We start from the raw sequence: 13,618 nt of genomic DNA on the forward strand, positions 1-13,618 counted from the left end.
AAGGTATGAGCCAGAAACCCTGTTGGGCCTCAAGGAAGAACAGATGATCAATTGTGTTTTCAACTGATTGAGTGTCCCAGGTTAAAGAAGAAATAAAACAAACAAACAAATAAACAAAAACCAGGTTGGACTCGGACTATCAATCACATCGCAAAGAATTTGACTGAGTTTTGGCACATTTGTGTCATGAATTTCCATAAATTTAGCCGTTGTTAGCTTAGCAGGACTGCGAACATTCCCCGGACCGGAATCAGTTCGTCAAGTTTATGTGGAAACTTTATGATTCATGTCACTTGTGCGTGTTAGCATTTAGTTTAATCTTTCATTATTTAGGGTAACAACTTCCATTTTGTTTAATACGGACATCGGTCGAAGCAATCGCTTTCACACTTCTCCTCTCAAAAGACCCTGCCATGCATACCTAATCATTGCAGGGTAACCCCTTTTACGGAGCAATTGTTCTGGTTGTGTCATTTTACAACCCTAAAACCCCTATATACGTAGGCCTATTAATAAGTATTATAAGCCTACAGGTCTTTTGAGAGGTTATATTGAAATATGAAAGAGCGGAGGGGAGCATGACCTATTAATAGCGGTATCTGCAAGCAAATATTGAGACAAATAAAGGTGACAAACAAGATAAATGCCACGGATTCTATGATGGAGATCCAAAGCTTGATATATAGGCCCTAAACTGTCATTTCCGCTCCATGTGCATGATTTTTTCGCGGGAGGGGGAAACCGCCCATTTATGCATTGACTTTTAGCAAAATATTGGCAAAAATTAGGCCTACATATTAAAGCCCCATTCAGTGATTTGCTCATCCGGACGATCGAAAAAATCATCAAAATTCAGATTTTGGTACATTTGTCATTGTCATAGATGTGCCAACATTTATCCTGTGAGTGGTTCAGCCGAAAGCGAATTTTACACGAATCTGTAAGATATACTGACAGTATCTAAATTAGCTACATGTATTTGAATGGGGCTTCAACTTGGTTAGTACTGCTGTTTTCTTATTTTTTGCCAAATTTGTCACTTCAAAAGTACCAAATGACAATTTGAATGACTTATCCTTCACTTTTAAGCAATTTATAAACAATTTTTTTTTGCACTTGGGCTGTGATCACTGAATGTGTCTTTTAGCTCATTAACTATATTGATTATAGATGAAAACAATAAGATGGGCTTCAACTTGGTTAGTACTGCTGTTTTCTTATTTTTTGCCAAATTTGTCACTTCAAAAGTACCAAATGACAATTTGAATGACTTATCCTTCACTTTAAGCAATTTATAAACAATTTTTTTTGCACTTGGGCTGTGATCACTGAATGTGTCTTTTAGCTCATTAACTATATTGATTATAGATGAAAACAATAAGATACAAAGAAAATATAATTTGATGTATTATGGAAACAGTTTGTCCGATTTCAGCCAAATTTGATGTGTTTGTAGGTCAACAGAGCAAAGTTCCACATAAAGAATTATCATGAATTATGACTTTATGTCCTCCTACAGAACTGGATTTTAAACGGAAAAAATAACCAGAAGGGTTTCTTTCACTTTACCTTATGTCAGCAGAAAATGGACAGAAACCCTTCATGACAATTATAACTAGCATTCAGCGTTTAAATTTAAAATTGGAAGGAAAGCATAGCTTTAAGGTGGTACTACACCCCTTGATAAATTTGTGACTATTTTTGCATTTTTCTCAAAACATATAATACACTGGTAACAAACGTTATGTATATTATAGGGGTAAGGAAACTTTACTACACTGGAATTTCAGTGACTCAAAACAAGCAGTACATTATTTATGATGAGAAAAGAGGTAGCTCTAGAATGTAGCTCATTTCTTAACATATATGATGAACCACTTGTCTTGAATCACTGACATTTCAGTGAAGTAATTGGATTCCTTGCCCCTATAATATACACAACTTTTGTTACCAGTGTGTATTATTTGAGAAAAATGCAAAATTACTCACAACATTTATCAGGGGGTGTAGTACCACCTTAAGTTACTAAATTTAATGGCCATTGGTGGAAGCACCTTTTCTAAGCTCCTTTCGGACAGAAGAGCATTCACCAGCTTTCCTGGCCGGGGTGCATGGGGAGGGTCAATATATTTCATAGGGGTTGGGTCAAGGGTCTAGCCCTAAACAAGGCTTTGTGTAAATACTATTTGCCACCATAATATCTCATTTCTCACCAATTCAACATCTAATAAGTAAACAAGCAAGTCTCATACTTTGCAAAATAGGATATTTTATTTGTATGCATCGAGGCACAGTGTCATCATACAAGCTGCACAGTATGAGTGAGGAAAATGTAAATGGGATAGCAAACTGGACTGGTTGAAAAATGGATTCATATGGAAAAGATATAAGAGATTCATACTGTTGATGATATAAATGCTCTTTTTACATTATACATAGCTTATTTTCTCAATTAGGTTTTTACACTTTGAATAATAGCAAAAATATGATAGTAGTAGCTTTCACAATGTTCACAGCAAAATTCATCACAAACAAAGATTTCAGATATATTTTTATTCTTTTTTTATGCACAAAGTTACTTTGTTTGAACCAAACTTACATCTGTAATTTAAAAACATTTCACTAATTCAAGATTTTGGTACATATCCATGCAATTGACAAGAATCTATCAATGTACAATGTGGTCAAAATTGACAAATCAACACTTGTTGGGCTTTGACACAGATGCTTTGAAATGAGGTAATACAAAATGGACAAGAACAACAATTGTATGCCTGCCAAAATGCCCAAAATAAATACTATGGCTTAAAAGGGGCACTTCATGATCCACAGCCTCATCAACTTATTATAAATTGTTACACCATCAAAAATTTAGGATAACATAATGTTTGTGTGCATAACCTTTCTTGTAGATTCAGTTCTTTGGAGCACTGTAATATAAACAATTATGTGCAACTCGCAAATTCAATTCTCGAATCAACTGATATTTTTGAAATAATCTTTTTCTAAAACGAGGATGCTAGAATCACAAAATGCCCATAAATTTAATCTGATACACATGGTATTCAATACCAAAATAAATACAATTATTCATCCATTTAAGAATACAATATAAGTACACATGTACAACATCACAAAGAGAGTTCCCAGTATTGCAACAAGAAATAATTGTGACACAATTTGATTACTTGGGCCAAAGTGAAATTATAAAGGACATGGCATGTTAAAAATGGGCCTACAGGTCCAAGATACTTGGTTGCATAGTTATGAATTGCTTTACTGCCTATTTGACTTTAATAGGTTTTAGGCCTTTATTGTTGTTGTCCTGACCTGTATATACCACAATTCCACATTACCTGCAATCTTGGAAATAAGTCTTGGAACGCTTGCGTGTAAAAAACGGAAACTGTCACCCTCTCTCCCCCGTTCAATGTTGAGAAATGCCAATGTCATCAGCGGTTTCCCAATGTGTTCCAACACTGATTGATGGGGAGAGGGGAGAGGGGAAGGGTAAATCATTGTTGTAGATGTCATGTTTGTTCCCAGGCACAATATACTTCATTTCCATGATCATAAGAAATCCTGCACAGAATTTTGACAGAGTGTGCCAAGTGTTCCACATACTTTTTTCCAAGATTGTGGCTTTGGCTTAAGTATATCAGAGTATGTAACAATGATTTTTTTAACCTATTGGTGTAAATTCAATAATATGAGAATATGAATGAATGCACAGGGCAGAGCAAAGGGTTCCCAAGATGCTGCTAAATGAAAACTCACTTTTTAGGACCAACTGTAGGGCTTTTTTTTCCAAATTACAGTGGCAGTGTGCAAAGCAATGCATGGTTGTTATTATAAAAGAAATTCATATAATGCACTTTCAACTCAGCAGATCTTGCAATTCTTCAGATCTTATACATTGATATATTGGGAAAAGATATCTGGTACTTTTTCAGCCATAAGCAAGAATCACATGCCCTACAGAACTACAAGTTCAAGGTCAATTCTCTCACCGAACCCCTCTAAGTTTCAGATATTTTTAGAACAAAAAATATATTTTTATAGAATGTTAAAAAGTTGTCAAAAGGACATGTTTCTGTGCTACCTTAAAAGAATTACATTGTGTTAGACCTCACCTATAAGGTGGAAATTATTTGGTTTTTGTTACTGTGCATGTCAATAAAGTCCCAACACACGCTCGCATAAATTCACATAAGCGTGCACTAGTCACACATTACGCAACGCACAACTAGCGTAAGCACTGCGGCCAACAGCGTGCACGCCATTCTATATCAATACACAGTGTTATGAGTTATTTTTTCCACCTTATATAAGCCAAACAAACTTTATATCCAGCTTACATCAAATTTTACCTTGAAATTTTATCTCATGATAGTATTACCTGTAACAATGGAATTTTTATTCAAGTTGTTTTTATCTGAAAGAGTTCAGATGCAAAAACCAATGAATGCCATTTTTAAACTTTCTGCATTAAGGCCACCACCATCTGCCCTATAATAAAGCTAACTGTTAACTGACACACTGCTTTAAAAATCCAATATATGAAGAGACTTGTTTCAAAACCCCTTACATCCACTTGAGCATTTTTGAGAAACATCACAAAATCACCAAAAAAGTCACTAATATAAGGGGGTCTACAACAAAAGCAGTTTTGGGCGTGATGCTTGGGTAAGATTAGCATCCCGCCAAAAACTGCTTTTGTTGCAAACCCCCTTATATCATAGATTTTTTTGATGATTTTTTGATGTTTTCTTAAAATTGCTCAAGTGGATGTAAGTGGGTTTGAAACAAAGCTCATCATATATTTTTAAAACTAGGATCAAAAACAGCACATATTTTCTTACCATGCTCTTTATATTTGACAAGTTATAATTGCCTACATCTCAAATTGAAAAATGGATATATCAGTTTTTGATTGAACGCTTGATATTATTCCTAACACTTGTCACTTGCAATGATTGTCCATAAAAACAATTTTTCCCTTGCTGGCAAGGAAAGTTCTAAGTTGTTTTTGTATCAATGTTAAGATAAACAATTAACTACTCTTTTGACAAATAATTTGTACATAATAAAACGTAAATGATAAATATTACATATAAACATAATTGGAACTAAATTGGCAAGATTTATAACCTGAATTAAAAATAAAATTACAGGACAAAACAAATAATTCTACAAAAGTATTCATGAAAACATTCATTATGACTTCTTATAATGATTTACAGGGTTTGTTAGCAATTGATAAAGTAGTGATCAACATTTTCACAATACATTGATAAGTATTTGTGCTTTCACGCATTTGTTCAAAGAAGAGATGAGAAAAATATGGACAGTGTGAGATGGACGCAAATATAGCAATCTTATCTATGCTGTATAGTTCTACTCCTAATAATATCTATCCTATCATCAAATTTGAAATTTGATCAATTTGGGGTTATTTTTCTGTTGCAACATACACACTGGTTATCATTTGACAAAGAGTCAACAACCAAAAATGCAATGCCAGGAAAAACATTGGGACTACATACTGGCATCTAACCTTGTTACTTGCACAGGATCCAGTAGCTACTATTCATACTAAATGAGTTGACTTTAGAAATCCTAGCTGCAAATATGCAGTGAACTACGAGTGCATCTACTTAAAGACTTGACAAAAATGCTGTCACTACTACAATGTCACATATGGACCTGCATATGGATCATCATAGTTAGTAACTCAAGTATTTATTAAACCAAACTATGGCAGGACAAGGAATGTTTGACAATTTGACAAATATCAGGCACAAAGTGACAAACAATGAGATACACTAATTACATATACTGAAAACACCTGCAGCAAACTAGTTGTCTCACAATATGCAGAAAAAATAATTATATATATAATAATACAATATTACTCCACAAGATAAAGGAGTCTCCATATTTATTGTTGTCTATAGAATTTAACAAAATGTTTGGCACTGTTCCTCAGTTCTGATATCTTTGACATGATTGATTCATTTTTAGTCAGGATATACAGGGTGTCTAAAAATGCCCTTGACAAATGCAATGCTATCTTAATATGTGTTTTCAACAGTCATTCAGCGTTTGCATAATGTGGATGTCATCTTCTCTGTTTGATGGAAATTCAGTTTTGGTGACACAGCTCTTCATTAAACTGATAACCTTGCTTCTTCTTCTGTGAAGTTACTTTCCTTGGTAGTGCTAGAAGTTGGGTAGAAAATATACATTATAAAAGAAAATTTCTGTTGTTGTGTTTTCCCTCTGTATCTGATCCAAATGTTTTATTAAATGAGCTCTGATTTGATTTGATTTCCAAATGATAGCTCAAACATGTGCCTTTCACATTATGTAAACACTGAGTCATTGTTGAAAACACATGTCAAAAAATCAACACATTTGTTGGGGCCTGCATTTTCTGGGACATCCTGTGTAATGTGCTGCCAATAAGCACATAATTCAAATTGTTGAAATTAGCTTATAGTTCTGGATCAGGCTTGGTACCCCTGTCATTGTCCTATATCCATAGCATCTGAGTAGCATTCAGAGCCCATCATTTTAATAACTTCTACAAACTTTTTTTAGAGTTGCGTAGCACTGGTTCATAATACAATCATATTCAAAGATAATTACATCTACATGTAGTATAGCAAAGTCAAAGTGTTGTTCTTATACATAGTACAAAATTATCAATAGCAAATATTAGTTTACAATTTTCAAAAAACTATTACCACCCCCCTCATTTGATCCATACTCGTAATAAATTCAGTGTTGTATGATATTCTGCCATTCTAAGATTGTGAACTCTGAATTGCTTCACAAATCCACAGCAAATTTTCACAAATATATTTTAGTGTTGTTTTAAATTTAAACACTTCAGAGTTATTAAAACCAATAAATAAGTGGGCATACTGTATAAGCCAGTATTTTCACATAAAAATATTTTCACTGTTTGAAGCAAAAGGAACATTTTAGTGATTGATTAATTTCACAGGTACTCAATCCTGCCTCATACATACAATGCATAATTGAACATTCCATGTTTCTTTAATTTCACAGTTGTGGCTGGATTGGTGAAATTTGCACAAACTAAACTTTTGTGAAAATAATCACCTTTACAGCATATCAAAAAGGTCATAAAACAATGTCCAATTAAAGGGCCAAATAAGTCACTCAAACCTGGATTTGTCACAACTGTTTAACAAAGAGTTCATGATGTGATGCACTGACCTACATCTTGTAATCTTGGCATTTCTACACATTTAGTCATACTTACACTTGGCAAATTTGATTTTTCTCCAAAAGCAAAAGTTGTCATATGCAATTATGAACAAATAACAACAAAGCTTCCTTTTTGGCAACATTAAGATCCCACAGCACAGTTAGGCCCAGTTTATACTCTGTAAGGTTATTAAAATATTCTTTAGGTGGCAAAAAAACCCCAAAAACCCTGTTCTACAGGCCCGACTGACACAGAATTTGTGTTTTGAAGAATTTTGTTTAATTAAGTTAAAATCATGTAAAATCAGCCATTTGGGGGCAAAATTTATTCATATTTGCTGAACATTTTTAGAAAATATGATTGTAACAAATCTTTTTTTTCTTTCAGATTTTGGTGATATTTAGGTAATTTTAGCCTTCAGAAAGAAAAAAAAAGACACACCCGACCAACCGACCCTACTTGACAGGTCCGTCCGCCCGTAGAACAGGGTTTTTTTTCATCGCCTTACCACATACTTTTTGGGATGTCAAAATTTGAAAAGTGACAAAAAGCATTACAACAAACTGAGACAGGTGAAATACCATAATCCTGACATTTCATTCATGATAAAAAAAACCTTGCAAATATTCAAGTATGTCACCATTTTGTAACTGTAATATGCTAATGAATGCTTTTTGGTGCGCAACAAATATTTTGGGGTGTAAATCAGACTTTAGCCTCTCATCACATGTAATGAAGGACTTGTTTACGACAGAAACAAACAAAATGCTCAACAAATGATTGAAACAATTCCAGAATATAATAGTCCTACCCTATTAGCATCACATCAGATTCTTCCTTCAACACTGCTCATCATATGCTGCTTAAAATCTTTCATCAAGTACTGACAGATATTCGCTTGTTTGGTCCATGTAATGATTTCACTTGCATCTGAGCCAATCATACTGTGTGACCCAAGCGGTAGAACTAGGAGAGCTCTGACTCCATATAGCCCTGTGAAAATCAAATCACTGGAAATCAAACCATTTTAGATTGTCATGCATGACGACCAAAATAGGTCAAATTAGTTTGTTAGTGATATTTCTTCTTGAGTCTGGGTTAATCAGTGGACAATACAAGTAATCTTCTGGTCCATGGAAGAATCTGGAAACTTTCACCGCAAGGTTGTGTGATTAACAGAATGCCACCAAGGTGTGCATGGACTGTATGCTACTCTGGAAATAGATGGCATGGTTTGCACATGCAGCACACATAATCAATGTATCATATAACATGCATATCACAGACATGCACTCACTTCCATACAAACTTTGGCAAGTGCAGGGGAAAATAATGTAGAGGTACACTATTTAAGCCTCAATGAGAAAAAAGGTACATGTGGCAGAGTCTGATCTCTCCTAGTCTAACCTCCATGGAGTGAACATGAATCAGATTGTATGAGTGACCTACATTTGATGTGAAGAAACAACATCACCAAATTGAGAGATGTGGGTAAAATAATGTGGTGACTAATCATAAGTAATTAAGTAGGTGAACATTTTCAAATTTTAACTTTGACAGTAACAAATCTTTTTATAATTATATCACAAACATGATATCTACTGAATACCTTGGAGAGCTTGGGCTTGCACTCTTGTCAGTGAGAAACATAGCTGATTACACTCATGCATTGTGCATGAGAAAAATGGAAGAATAAATTAACCCCAGTTAATTTTTTCTTTCTTTCCCAAATGTTATGCTACTGAAAATTGTTCAGAGTAAAATGAATGATACTTCTATTTGATGCTTGCTTTACCTTGTAATATATTTTATATACCTTACGGTTTATTAAGTAGTTCTCCGAGATAAAAGCAGCTGCTTTGTAAAAATCCTTTGTACAAGTTGACTATCAAATGGCAGGTCTCTTGGAAAAGTGTTGATAGAAATGTAACATTTGTGGTACAACTATACATATTTTAGTCCAATGTGAAATGTCATGTTAACATCTTTTGGCAACGAGAACAACATCCAAGAATGCCGGCCAATCCCATAAAAGGAGTGGTTTAAAAGCTATATGGATATCAGTGCTACAGTTGCTACCATAGAAGGCAAACACCGGCAAACAGAACAGAATTATGTCTTGATCACATGCTGGTTAGCAAATGAGGTGTTGATGTTTCTTAAGCTTTTCCATGACGTAATTCAATCAGCCAATCAGAACTCCACTTCTCTGTTTACGCTAAAAAGGTAAACATGTGCCATTGTTCTGTACAAGCAATTGTCGTAGTAGTCACTAAGGCATACTATTCATGTTATGTTTCAATGAAGACTGGAAATTGCCTTTTGAGTTCAATCAAGTCATTGTGGTTGTTAGTGAACAATAATGCTCAAATTTCCATCTTTCAGCATGGATTTCATTGAAATGGAAAAACCATGTTAACTTCTGCAAGCTTCCATATAACTGGTTGCCATAACAACCCATACATCAATGACTCTTGAGCACACTCTGTAAATCCTCAGGTAATGTGCTGATGATGGATTCTATGTGTGTACGCAGTCTCTGTATCACTTCTGGCTTTACTGGCAGTCCATCTGTTCCTATATTAACCTATAGAAATAAACAAACATTGTAACAGAGATGGTGGTTAATTTCACGGTTTTCTTACAAGTTCATTCTAAAGAGAGAAAATCACCAAACAATTTTAATGCTGGAAGACCAAGATGAAACTTGTTGTAAGATTAGGTAGAGTTCAATGTGATTACCACTAATATGGCTCCAAGATGTGATAAATAAAATTGGGCAGAAAGGGTTTTCTTGTATTGCACTGTAAACAGGATACAAGATTGTAAAATTTTGGTTGAATTAAGCTGAAGCAGTTTCACTTTTTCTGAAGCTCTATTTTTATACCCACAAGTAAAACATTGTTCTAGCAAAACTATAAAATTATATACAACAACCTAATGTGTCCTGTGATCTATCTTATAATCCATAGCAACGCTTATAATGGTATGATAATTGTTACTACATGTATACTGAGAACTAGAACCATAAAAGCATGCATCATGTTGAGATAAAAACGTGGCTATTTAAATCAAATGTCTCCTCACACCATCAAATAGCATGCAAACTGTGACAACCAAATGTCCCCTGTCACTTATCCAAGGAAATTGCCGAGAATGCTAAAAGTAGCATGTCAAATCTTAAGCTTAACAATAATAATGGCCAAATTGGATGGTCTGAAAAATAAACAATCCATCAAAACCAGGCCAGGGTATATAAAAAAAAATAGTAGAAATATAATTTACACCTGTAAATAATTGCCTCAAACATTTTAGGAGATACAGGTTTAAGATGAAATAACAGTTGAAGTCAAGGAGTTCACATACACTTTTCTTGAATGTGAATGTGAGTATTAGGGCTCAATCTTAGTACATGTCAAGGTTCTGATTTGATATGGTGGCACTTTCAACATTAGTTAATTCTACGTAGAACCTCATCACCAACACATGCATGATGTGACAATGGAAAACATTCATAGGTGTAATATGAAAGATAAATGCAATGTGCAGGTACATGTAGTTCCCTATGTAGCCCAAGTCTGTGGATGTTGTAGAGCTTCCAATATTGCATGATAAGGGAACCTGTCTGTGATCTGTAGAAAATATTGTGCAAGGCAATAGTAAGATGAGGATATTTCTGTTCTCGTGGAATAATCGAGCTAGCTTAAAATTTTCCTGGACAAGGAACAGACTGTTTATTGTCCCAACAGTTTACCCATACTCTAGATAAAGGCTAATTATGGCACTACACAGATAATAAATGGTTTACAAGGGTGTGTCTTATTAACCAATTTCTGTAGGGTGTGTCTTATCAACAAATTTCTGTAAAGTGCAATGATGATAATGTAATTATTAGGGTTGGAAAGGCTTTCTTGATCTGCAAGCCAAATCCATCTTACTGTCATTTCCATAGGTGTGTACACTGATAGTGTCACTATTTATAGGCCTATTATAGTGCATATATTGATTGGAGAACATAAATTTGCAGACTAGGTAAGCATTTTAAGCTGATGGAGCATCTTGATTCTAGTCTGATGCTTCACCATCACATTGTAATTTTGATTAGCTTATGATATTAGCTTCTAGCAAAACCTCAAAATATCATAGAATTGATTGGAGAAACTGTGAAAGTTGTGGCATAGGCAGGATGCTTTCTTAATTCATCTTGGCAAAACATAAGAAAGTACAACCAATTTAGAATAGAATTGCTTTAATAATGAGTTAAGTTGAACCAGTTTGTTACTTATGCAAGTGTAATTTAACAAAATTACAAATAAACTGTCTCCAAATCAAGGTCACATGACAATATGTTACCATTACAATAATATCTCAAATATAACTTTTCATAAATAAAATCCATTCTGATTCTACTCTGGCATGTCCTTTCTGATGAGATTTCTAGCCTCAAATGATCAAATTTGCAGCATCACTATACAACTTTGTAGCACTTAGTTAAAGCCTTTTCCTGCCTATATCACAGTTATGGATGTTTTGTGTAGCATGCAGAAATAACTGAAAGGGAAGATGAGTGAGTGAGGACCTTGTTGAAACATTGCTTGCAGGTGGCCTGGCAGACTGCACAGGATGCTATTTATGGTTGAACTTAGCTGTGCTAACATGTCTTCATCAACTGGGATATCATCTTCCATAATTCTAGCCTATGATGAAGCAAACAAACACAGTACTGGGTTTACACATACAAGGTGAGCTGGACACTTTATTGCAGTGAGAAGTGAGAGATGTAACAACACTTAATATATATACATATGTGGAGAGTGTCATTCATGTTTCACTAGCGTGATAACAATTGTTTCCTTATTTTGGCCCACTTTTGCAGTAGTCTTTTCTGTTCTTATGAACTTTTTGGGACCATGTTGAGTCCCCACCAACAGTTTTCTCTGGTGCGATAATGCACCTATTAAGCAGACACACACAAAATGATTTTACATAATTTGCAACACAATAATGATTAAAAAAACCAATCAGGGTTTGGATAAAGAAACAAATTAAAATATATTTTTCTTGTCTAAAACCGAAAATAAATAACATTCATACATATTTCCAAAATCAGCCATTTACTATTACATTTTAAACAAGGGCAAGCATGCAACAGATGTATCCCAAATTCACGTACCATTTTCTCCCTGAGTTTGAGCACCAAATCAACTACCTCCACCTCCTGTTTGTCCTGACTCCACTCAAGTAAGTCAGCATTGCAAAGTGCTTCTAAGTGCAACGCTGTCAGCTTGTGATTCACCTCCTGCTGCCGTTGCCGAAACCATCCTTCAAAGTTGGCTGAGCGAAAGAATCGCCTGTAAATAAGAAGTAAAAGGGAAAAGGTTCATGCCTGTTTTATAATTTGAAGCCCATCTCTCTTTCGAAGTGACTTGGTGCTAGACTTCTCTGTAAATGTGTGGGGGTATGACACTCCTACAGCACAACAAGTCTGTTACCTTCCCAGCATAAGAAGGTACCCATTTACACATCTGGGTGAAGAGAGACAATAGAGGTTAATATCCTTGCCTAAGGGAACAACACAATATAGCCTTGCCTAAGGGAACAACACGATAGCACCACCACCACCAGGGTTCGAACCCGCAACCTTCCGATTATGAGTCAGAACCTGTACCACTAGGCCACTGTTTAATATATAATAAGAGCAAGCAACAAAATTTTAGCTTTCACATAACAAACTTGTCACAACGAGTAAAACTATTTACATCAGTTTTTTCAGGTCTGACTCAGTCAAACCACTCAGCTAAGATTCTTCATAGACAGATAAATTCTGTTCTTTGATTGTTGGGTGGAACATCAAGGATAACACTTCATCATTTCACATTACCTTTTCAATATGAAGCCACACCTTACATGCATAACAAGTTTAGTGCCTGTACAGCGTATGTCACAAACAATTGATACAACTGAATGTGGCAGGGCATGCCTTTCAGAGAAGATATCTTACCCTTCCCAGAATCCGTTGCAACATGATAAATCACTCTTATTACAGCAAATGACACTCTTATTACTCTGAACAGATTCCTTTTGTTTTCATGTTGAGAATAGACTGGCTAAGCATGGGTCGATAGTCAAGAAATTAACATATTTTGCAAGATCTGGATGTGCTCTGTTCATTGAGGTACTTTTTGTCACTATCGACCCATGTTGCACTAGATAGCAAATCAGTACAGAAAATTGAAATGGAAGAAATGCATTGTGGGGAGAGTAAGATATCTTCTCTGCATGGCCCTTACTTAACTTTTAATTAAGAGATCCGCAAGTGATACTCTTTGAGGGGCAGGCTTGATTTATTAGATTTAGAAATAATACCATGATACATTG

General features: G+C 34.9%; 1 protein-coding gene across 3 annotated transcripts in view; it reads right to left on the minus strand.

Annotated features, from left to right (window-relative positions):
* Positions 1 to 6,300: 6,300 nt before the first annotated feature.
* The window catches only part of LOC140149137 (protein DENND6A-like), a 57,886-nt gene continuing 50,568 nt past the window's right edge, over positions 6,301 to 13,618 (minus strand). For all 3 annotated transcript variants that reach the window (XM_072171321.1, XM_072171322.1, XM_072171320.1), the window contains 2 exons: positions 12,414 to 12,591; positions 6,301 to 9,827 (listed from right to left, as the gene is read on the minus strand). In XM_072171321.1, coding sequence (XP_072027422.1) covers positions 9,705 to 9,827; positions 12,414 to 12,591 — 301 coding nt within the window. In that variant the 3' untranslated portion in view covers positions 6,301 to 9,704. The remainder of the gene's footprint in view (positions 9,828 to 12,413; positions 12,592 to 13,618) is intronic.

Source organism: Amphiura filiformis, chromosome 3 (genome assembly GCF_039555335.1).
Source record: "Amphiura filiformis chromosome 3, Afil_fr2py, whole genome shotgun sequence".
Classification (NCBI taxonomy): domain Eukaryota; kingdom Metazoa; phylum Echinodermata; class Ophiuroidea; order Amphilepidida; family Amphiuridae; genus Amphiura; species Amphiura filiformis.